This window comes from Chaetodon trifascialis, chromosome 8 (genome assembly GCF_039877785.1).
Source record: "Chaetodon trifascialis isolate fChaTrf1 chromosome 8, fChaTrf1.hap1, whole genome shotgun sequence".
NCBI lineage: Eukaryota > Metazoa > Chordata > Actinopteri > Chaetodontiformes > Chaetodontidae > Chaetodon > Chaetodon trifascialis.
Window position 1 is genome coordinate 6,987,603 of NC_092063.1, and position 9,137 is coordinate 6,996,739.

The window sequence follows — 9,137 nt, forward strand, 5'->3', positions numbered from 1 at the left end:
AAAATCCAATCGACAAGAGCAGTGTAAACACGTTAATGAGGCTTTGGGATGTCAGGAGCAGATAAACGGCAAACAGTAACAAGTCTGGCTTGAAATAAACCTGTTTGTCAAACAGCTTACATTATCAGCTGGAGGATATCCGCCCGCAGTTTTAGAGAGTTCGAGAGCTTTTCAAGAGAAGTGTCAGGAATCACTGCGTCAGTGGTTTGATCAGATCATATCTATAACTCATCGCTCCGCCCTTCAGTTCCTCTCAGGAAGGACGCGCTGCTTCCTGTGACAGCTTGTATCTGAAACACTGTACATAGGGTGGACAAAATAACAAGAACACCTGCATTGCGGTGCAATAGTTCTGCAGTAGATGCTCTTTTGAGATGTTCAAGTTTTGTGTCAAAAAGACTGAACTTTGTGGTGCTTTTGAGAGAATGTCCCATAATATCCTCCAGTCTGTTTGCTCTTGACTTTGGCTCATCTTTGCTGATGCAGCTGTCCTCTGTGTGGGATAAGGCGTCACGATTTTTTTTTGACTTTTTTAACAGCTTAATGTTACTCACTTGGGATGAGTCATATTTGGGATTTGCCTGTGCAGCTGCCTGAGTAACCGCGATGCAGTCCCTGCAAAGTCGAACCCTGTTTCATGTCATGTTCCCGTTATTTTGTCCACTGCCCGTAACATCCAAATTACAGGCAGCTGCATAAGTGAGTGATATTGGTTTTAGAATAGAGTTAGCAGTAAGGTTAAACAGCAAAGGAGAACTTCCAGAGGTTTCTGCATGGCTGTTGTGTTTGATTGAAGTATATTGTCAGGTGTTCCTGTTTTTCTGTCCACTCCCTGTATATTGACTGTTTTGATTCTGTTCTTTCCCTCTTTTTCTCACTCTTTCTCTCTCTATCTCTCTCTCCGCTCTGCACAATAAGTTCTATTGAAACGGCAATTCTACAACATGCTGTAGTCGAAGAGAAATTTCCTATGACTTTAGCAGATTTGAACATATCTGTAACGCTCATGGAGAAAAAAAAAAAAGAGAAAACAGCAAATGGTGTCACCCAAGAAATAGTGAAATCAAGTCAGGTTGCAACCGTGGTCATCGATGAACAGATTGCACTAGTAACACCGGGGTGAGCGGGGGTAAGTGGCAGGTAGGTGCTGTGACTAACCCGGCTGCTGATGGCCGAGGTTTTGTGTTCAGCACAGCCGCCACATCCGAACCGTCCTCTCACTCCGTCCTCTGCCGCATGCCCCTCCCCCGTCCCCTCTGTCTTTGCAGAAACAACAGGATGATGATGATGAAGAAGATGACGTCGAACCTGGACTGACTGGAGAGGAGAAAGAGGAGGAGGTGAAGGAGAAAGAGAAGCTCGGGAAGCTGCAGTACTCCATTGATTATGACTTCCAGGAGAACAAGGCAAGCAAACATTTAGCATGCTCTTGTCAAAATGCAGTCTTTCAGTGCTTATGTAAGCAGCACACAGCACAGTTTCCCCCATGTGACATTTCCTTTGGCCTGTTTTCTTGGCTGACAATCACAGGAGAAAAACAGCATCAAGGACGTAGTGAAGGATTTTGGGTTGTGTGCATGAGAAATTACTCACTGACTTTTAATCACTTCCTCTCTCACACCTCCCCAGCTGACTGTGGGAATCCTGCAAGCCGCTGATCTCCTCTCCATGGACAGCGGTGGCACCTCTGACCCCTACGTCAAGGTCTTCGTCCTCCCCGACAAGAAGAAGAAGTTTGACACGAAGGTTCACAAGAAAACGCTCAATCCTGTCTTCAACGAGACTTTTATTTTCAAGGTAAGCCGAAACACCTCGTTGGCACCCTTCACTTATTACTTATTAAAGCTACATGTGCGTGAAGCTGCTTAATGGGCAGGGAGGTCTTGTTAGAGGTGAAATGTGCCTCTTTCTCTTCTTCCATGAGCTGTGATCTCTTCTGGCCAGCGCTGATACAAAGCCGCAGACACGCTGAAGGTGTCTGACAAGGAGAATGTGGTAGAGAATCAAATTAAAGGAGAGGGCCACCTCTGGTGCACGCCGCCTGCTGACACAGCTCTAGAAGAACAATTCAAACAGCTTTTCCTTGTCAAAGTCAGGCTAGTTCTGCTGAGGCTGCATGTTATTAAGTGAGGCAATTTTGAGCTCCAGGCTGGAGTCATAAGCCATATTGCTCTCTAGTTCTGGTCTGACTCGCAGTTCAACTCTGCAGTTTGTCAAAAACCTCCCATAAAAGATCCAAATGAGTAAATTGGGATCGGTTCCTCTCCTGCAGATACCGTTCCAAGAGATGGGAGGGAAGACACTGGTGATGTCGGTCTATGACTTTGATCGCTTCTCTAAACATGATGTCATCGGAGAGATTAAAATACCCATGAACACCCTCGACCTGGCGAAGCCGATCGAGGAGTGGAGAGACCTGGACAGCGCAGATCAAGAAGAGGTAAGCGTCACACGACCTTTATTACTGTTACGACGCTGCTGGTTTTGTCCTTTACTTCCACTGATGTATGAAGTAAAGATAAAGAATCCAATAACAGTATATTGGCCAATTAGTTTTTTTTTTTTTACAAAAATACACAACATAAATAAATATTTCTAATAAGGATCCTTGAAAGAGGATATAGTTGATATCTTCATAACAACAAATAATCAAATGACAATGTGAAAACAATGAGAAAGGGCCGCTTGTAGCGATGAACCTACAGAGAATCATCCTCTGAATCTGCGGCTCCCCTCGGCTTTACAGAGCTTTATAGTGAGGTTCAGCTCATTGTTTACTCATTGACTGTTTTGATTCGCTCTCACTGCTCTCAGAGCATCGTTTTTGGCTGCAGCGGGAAACTGTTGTCAGCGAAAAAGCTCTAAAATCCAACTGTTCCTGATCTGTTCAGCATCAAACAGCAGACAGACATAATTAGCGACAAGCTGGTGAGCACTGAGCAGCTAAAGAGCCTGAAATTTCCCTCAGGAGCTGGTGGAGACCAAAAACAGAGCTAAAAGAGAGAGAATATCAGACTGACACTCAGCAGGTGGCCAGAAACATGACTCGAATGAATGATAATATACCTCTGTTTTTGCTAACGGGTTCACCATGTCACCTGAAAAAGAGTCAGTGTTTGGTATATAATGGTTACACTACATTACCTCCAGTCCATCTTTGTTTTGTTCTGCAATTTCTTGCTGAAATGCAGCCCTGTACACTGATATTGTTTTAATCTGTCATAAAGTAATATCAGGACAATTTATTGTCTCAACATGTTTACGACAGCATTTGCTTCTTCTGAGTCTCTTTGCAAGCTGTTATCATAAAGTAAACCAGGGTTTAAACATACTGAAATACATTCAATCAGACTCTGAGCAGAAACATTATTTCCATATAGAGCAACATAACCGGCTTAGTCAGCTGATAAAGTATAGAAATATGCACGAGCAGAAGGTGGAAACTGTTTACCAATGAGCTTCAGAGAGCTGAGGGACACACTCCAGCTGCACTGCTTCCTCTGTCGCCATGCAGCCTGTAATGTGCTGTTTGCATCATTATGCTGCACCAGAACATGAAAACAGCTTTTAATCAATTAAAGCTCCCCAGAGCCATCTCAAGAAGAAATACTCTCTCTACAGTTACTTGCAGTCTCAGATATTTTATTAACTTTGAGAAGACCAACGAGATGTACTTAAGAATGAGGTACTTCCTTCTGCTGAAACAAAAATACAGGAATTTTTTTTTTTTTGATGTTGCTTATTTACAATGTAATTCCAAAGGGACATTTTGTATATTTATGTAATGTACTCTACATTAAAAAAAGATGCAAGTTCTGCATCAGATCTCCTTTAATTTTCTCTCCCCGGTCCTTTTCCTCACAGCCGGAGAAGCTGGGAGACATTTGCATCTCTCTGCGTTACGTCCCCACCGCCGGCAAACTCACCATCTGTATTCTGGAGGCCAAGAACCTGAAGAAAATGGACGTGGGTGGACTGTCAGGTATGAACTGAGCTCAAGATGTTGCATTTCATGATCACACTGTCACACTTTGCTCAGCTTATTGTGAAATTTGGATGCTTGCAGTGGGACTGCAGTGTAAAGAGGAGCGTGCCTGTGAGTACAGCCATTAGGTCGGTGCTGCTCTGCTCACGTGCTGACGCTGCAGTACTCACCATGCACCAGCTCTCGCTCCCCCGGCTTCAGCACTGGCCCCATCTGTTGGTGCATTACAGCACTGCAGCCCAAGCTGCAACCCAGGCGTGCATGTGCATGGCATTTTCTAACAGATCTGTGGTGACTTCTGCCTTCTGTCTGTTTTCAGATCCTTATGTGAAAATCAACCTGCTGCAGAATGGAAAGAGGCTGAAGAAGAAGAAGACGACAGTGAAGAAGAACACTTTGAATCCATACTACAACGAGTCCTTCAGCTTTGAGATTCCTCTTGAACAAATGCAGGTAAGGATCCCCTTCAGGATCTATCAATCAGGAGCGTAAAGAGTACAGAAACAAAAGTGCTGTTCTGCAGGAAGAACTAGTGTTAAAAAGCACCTTTTCCAATTACAAAATCTCATTACTAATTACTGTGAAAAGGCAAATGGGTCCCCAGTTCAGTATCAATGAGCCCTACCAAACAATCAATCAACGGGCAGAAGAACATCCATTAATTGCTTGGAGCCAAGAAAACCTAAGTAGACAAATAAAGATTCTGCCTCATTCCCAGTTTTTCTTCCATTCATGTGAACATGACTGACAACTTTTAGGTAAAGCTGAGGACAGGAGCAATTGATTGATATGATGCTATTTTATTAAAAAACAATACCATGGCAAAAAAGTCCTAGGCACACAAAAAATTGTTTTTTTTTCTTTTATTTGAGTAACAATCTGCACACAGTGGTGGTACAGAAAAAAGTCTAAACACATTCCAACTACAATATTTCTCTTTAATAATATTATTTTGAAATATTAATTCTAATAATTCTTTACTGGCAAATAAGAATAAAACATGCAATAAACATATTTTAGCAAAACAAATGGACAAAGTGTGCTTTACAGTGAGGAACACATCCAAATCAAATCTTTAATATTCAGGAAAATAGAAGCAAGCAGGACACTGAACACCCACATAGATGGTCCCAGTCCCCACCACCCACACAGAGAGCCCTGAGGGCACAAACACCAGCCACCGCAGCGGGACCCCTGCACGCCCAAACACTGGACATTATGCGCCATCAGCTGCAACACGTCTGCATTAAAAACCTCTTCCAGTAGAAGCAGAATGTCCGATTTTGGAGTGTACTCGACAGCCCCCCCCCCCCCCCCATATCCATGTAAGGCATTCTGAACCTTGTTATATTTTCTGCATTCTCCCAGAAAATCCAAGCTGTGATCACAGTGCTGGATTATGACAAGATTGGCAAGAACGACGCCATTGGGAAGATCTTGGTGGGAAGCAAGAGCACAGGGGCCGGGCTGAAACACTGGTCCGACATGCTGGCCAACCCCCGCCGCCCCATCGCCCAGTGGCATCCACTGCAGCCAGAGGAGGAGGTGGATGCCGCCGTCGCGGCCCTAAATGCCAAGAAGTAAACTCCCACCAGAACACATCGTCCCCACCTCCACCCACCCATGCATTCCCCATCATTTCCCCAGGTCCCAGGCATCAGTGTATATTCCAAAAGAACACCCTAACTGTACATCTGCTCCCTCCACTCCCCTCCTCTCCCTCCGCCACCTGTCAAAAAGATACCATTCAACATGATGGGAAATATAGTTTAAAAAAAGCATCATGTTATATGAATTCATGTCATTGAAAAAAGCTACAGGAAGGACAGATACTCCGTTGATTTCCTTTAGATCTATTTTTGTATTGGGGTTGTGGTTCCATTAATAAGAATACAGAGTGAAGAACAGTAAGAGTGCTTGATGGGAATCTGGTGATAGAGGGGAGAAAACATACATTCACTCATATTGTACTTCTCACCCCTTCCCTTTAGTGACACAGTTTGCTTAGAATAGTGCTTAATAATAAGATGCTTTATACTGCCATATGATAGAGAAATAACACAAGCAGGTCCATTCCTTAGGTGTATTGTGCACCATGTTCCACACCTGCCAGTTATCATACGATATGATTCTGTTAGTTTGAAGTACATTCCTAGAGTTGGGTAGCATGTAGGGATAGGCACATATCCGGTTACCCACAAACACACTGCCTTTTTGATTAGTTAACCTTCCACCCATCGTCTCAGGAAAACTGAGAGGAAACTGAAACTCCATGCCTTTTTTTCTAAACGGGTTGTTGTTATTCAAATACTCCACTTGACGAGAAAGAAATGTCGGATTCAAAAGCTTGACCGATTGTTGTTGTTTTGTTTTTTTTTCTTCGATGATGTAAGGCTCGCAGCTTGTGTTAGTTTATCCATGAAATGGTATGTCAGGGAACAGGGAGGGATGGATTTTCAGCTAAAAAGAAAAAAAAGGGGGGGGGGGGGTATTTGTGTATTTTTTGACTGTGCGAAAAAGGCTGCGTCTTTCAACCGAACAACAAAAAGCGAGGAAATATCAGAGCGGCTACAACAGAGACTGATTCCAACCCTCAATGACATGATATTTACAAGGTGTCGATTACTGCCTGCAGTCTACCACCTCCCCTCCCAACGCCTCTGATTCTGTATCTCACTTGTTCAGTGCTACTGCCATTAGTCATGGACTTGACACAAGGGTTTTACTTCAAAGGAATCCCTATAACCGTCTTACAGTCATAAAGGAGACAAGCCTTCAAAGTAACAAAATAAGCAATTTTCAACTTACCAGGGACGCCTTCCAGTTCGCGGTGTTGTTCTCTTCATTTCTTTCTTCCTTCTTATTTTTGTCTATCTCTTTTTATTTCCATTTTATTTTATTTAACTTCAAACGCTTTTTTTCCTCAAGCACTTTAAATCCAAAATGTTACGTTCAAGTACCCTCCGAAACCAGAGCTTTAATTATTTATGTTAGGAATGACTGCTGATTAAAAAAAAAGCAAGAAGAAGAGGAGCGAGGGAGTGCGTTATGTCAGCAGTGTTCTGTTGTTGTTTCAGCTCAGCTTTTTGTGTGTGTTTTGATTGTTTGAATATTATGTTTCTCACTTGATTGCAAGGATACGGTCTGGAAGAAGGCACTGATCCATGTGTATTTTATACACAGCTTACCAAACTGTTGAATTTAATTGCACTACTGGGTATTATTCTGTTCTGTGGTCAGTTTATTCTTTAATTTATGTGTTTTTATTGATAAAATGTTGTGAGATTGAATTTGTCTGTGGCACGTGTGGCATGCCAGGTAGGTCTCCTCATATAAACTCTGATAAGAAAAGAGACACATCTCGATCTAACGCTGCTCCCTGGAGTGAAACTGGTTCAGTATTTGTGAATTAATATTCTGCTGAAGAGAAATCTTTGTCTTGTGACAAAATCCAAACTTGTTAGACCCAAACTCATCAGCCCTGAATAAATTGGCGAAAGCTCAATTGCTAATTGAAATCCTGGTGTGCGTCAGGTGCTTGGGCTCCAGTTTACCTGCGAGCAGGTGGAGTTATCAATTAAAATCAGTGCTGTCTGTGAGCAAAAACAGCAAAAACTACCCGTTGACTGTGTGTAAGAAAATGCAGTCGATGTAAATCAAGCGTAGACAGTATCGCAACTTTTCTTTTTTCCTTTTTTTTAAATTTACTGAATGTTGGCTCTTGTATCCTCTGCTGGAAATTGTAACTCCTTATTTTTTTTTATAACCAACATAGGCCATGTTCAGATTTCTGTTCCTCATCCCACATGATCTTTTTTCTTCTGTTGACGAAGCAGCACTAAAGAAAAGGCAACATGGAAGCAATCAAGCAACCCATTGGTGTGTAGTTTTGCCTATATACATAGTTCATACACGTTGATACTGCATGTTTATACAAAATACTGTACATAAGAGCATGTTTTAGAGACGACGCAAAAATATCTCGTGTACGTAAATGGGTGTCATTTGTCATTTTAATAACACAACGAAGGGAAAAAAAAGATGCACTGTATATTTTCTAAATGAAACAAATGTGTATTTATTTTCCATGAGGGTCATTGGAGAGAATGTCATACAAATATTAGAGTACTATTACTAATAAGAACCTTTCCACGCCTGAACTTCTTAAGCAAGTGTGTCGTCCAGTACTGTGTGTGAGTTCATGTAGGATGAAAATGTAGCCGCATGCTTGCTAGCTAATTCCTTGTGATCCGATTTTCTTCTTTTCATTTGATGCCATTTTATCTGCCATACGTTTAGTTGCAGCACTTATCTGAAGGCCAATGTTTGACTTGTTTCTGAATTTTACTGCTGTCGCTTTTTTAAAAAAGATATGTTTTAAATTTTTGATGCTTGAGATGGGAGGGGGGGTCTCCAAGTCTACATGATGACTATTTTTTAATAGCTACATCTGGCACAGCGTTATTCTGAAATAACTCATTAGAAGATGATTGAATAATTCTGCGATCTGCAGGTGGATTGTAGGGGTCGTTATTTGTGCCGGTGCCGACCCAAAGCGACGTCTGCTGCATCGTGTCTTTGTATGAAATGCATTTCCAGGGGCCAAACGATGAAATAATCCCATTCCACTCAACACACGTGACTTGGAATCCCTTCTTCTCTGTTTCTTTACTTGGAAGTTTTTATTTTCCACTTCTATTTAAATGACCTGAAACCCTTCACGGCTGTGTCTCTTTTACTGTGTTTATTATACAATACGTGTACGTGTATACAAGATAAATGAATAAGATAAAACTAAAGCCATAAAACTCAAGCACTAACTCTTTAGAGCTCAGCTGAGTAGCTAGAGTTTATTTATGAAGAAAAAAAAAATCTGACATGTCTTCATTTTCCTTGGCCAGTGTTTCTCTTTGACATTCCGTTTCAGAGGTCTTTGTTCATCAAGAGGGCAAAATCCATTTTACTGTATATGTGAGCATTGAGAACAGTTGTGAGTTTAGTAGAGTGAGTGTGTCTTTTTCTACTTTCAGAGCTGTTGATGTCCTTGTTTCATAGAGGTAGCTGATTTTACAGTATTGTGATTAGTAATGTATATGCCTTGTTTTGATAGTATAAATAATTCAATATCACAATAGGTTCTCAATAATACTAC

The 9,137-nt window shown here is 41.8% G+C and overlaps 1 protein-coding gene across 6 annotated transcripts in view; it reads left to right on the plus strand.

Annotated features, from left to right (window-relative positions):
* LOC139335550 (synaptotagmin-2-like) overlaps window positions 1-8,706 on the plus strand; it is a 57,062-nt gene extending 48,356 nt beyond the window's left edge. For 3 of the 6 annotated variants that reach the window (XM_070969197.1, XM_070969200.1, XM_070969199.1), the window contains 6 exons: window positions 1,278-1,406; window positions 1,630-1,797; window positions 2,273-2,440; window positions 3,865-3,982; window positions 4,305-4,438; window positions 5,354-8,706. In XM_070969197.1, the coding sequence (XP_070825298.1) occupies window positions 1,278-1,406; window positions 1,630-1,797; window positions 2,273-2,440; window positions 3,865-3,982; window positions 4,305-4,438; window positions 5,354-5,569 (933 nt within the window). In that variant the 3' untranslated portion in view covers window positions 5,570-8,706. Of the gene's footprint in view, window positions 1-1,268; window positions 1,407-1,629; window positions 1,798-2,272; window positions 2,441-3,864; window positions 3,983-4,304; window positions 4,439-5,353 lie in introns of all 6 variants that reach the window. The other 3 variants (XM_070969194.1, XM_070969195.1, XM_070969196.1) reach the window with 1 other exon arrangement.
* The last annotated feature ends 431 nt before the right edge of the window (window positions 8,707-9,137 follow it).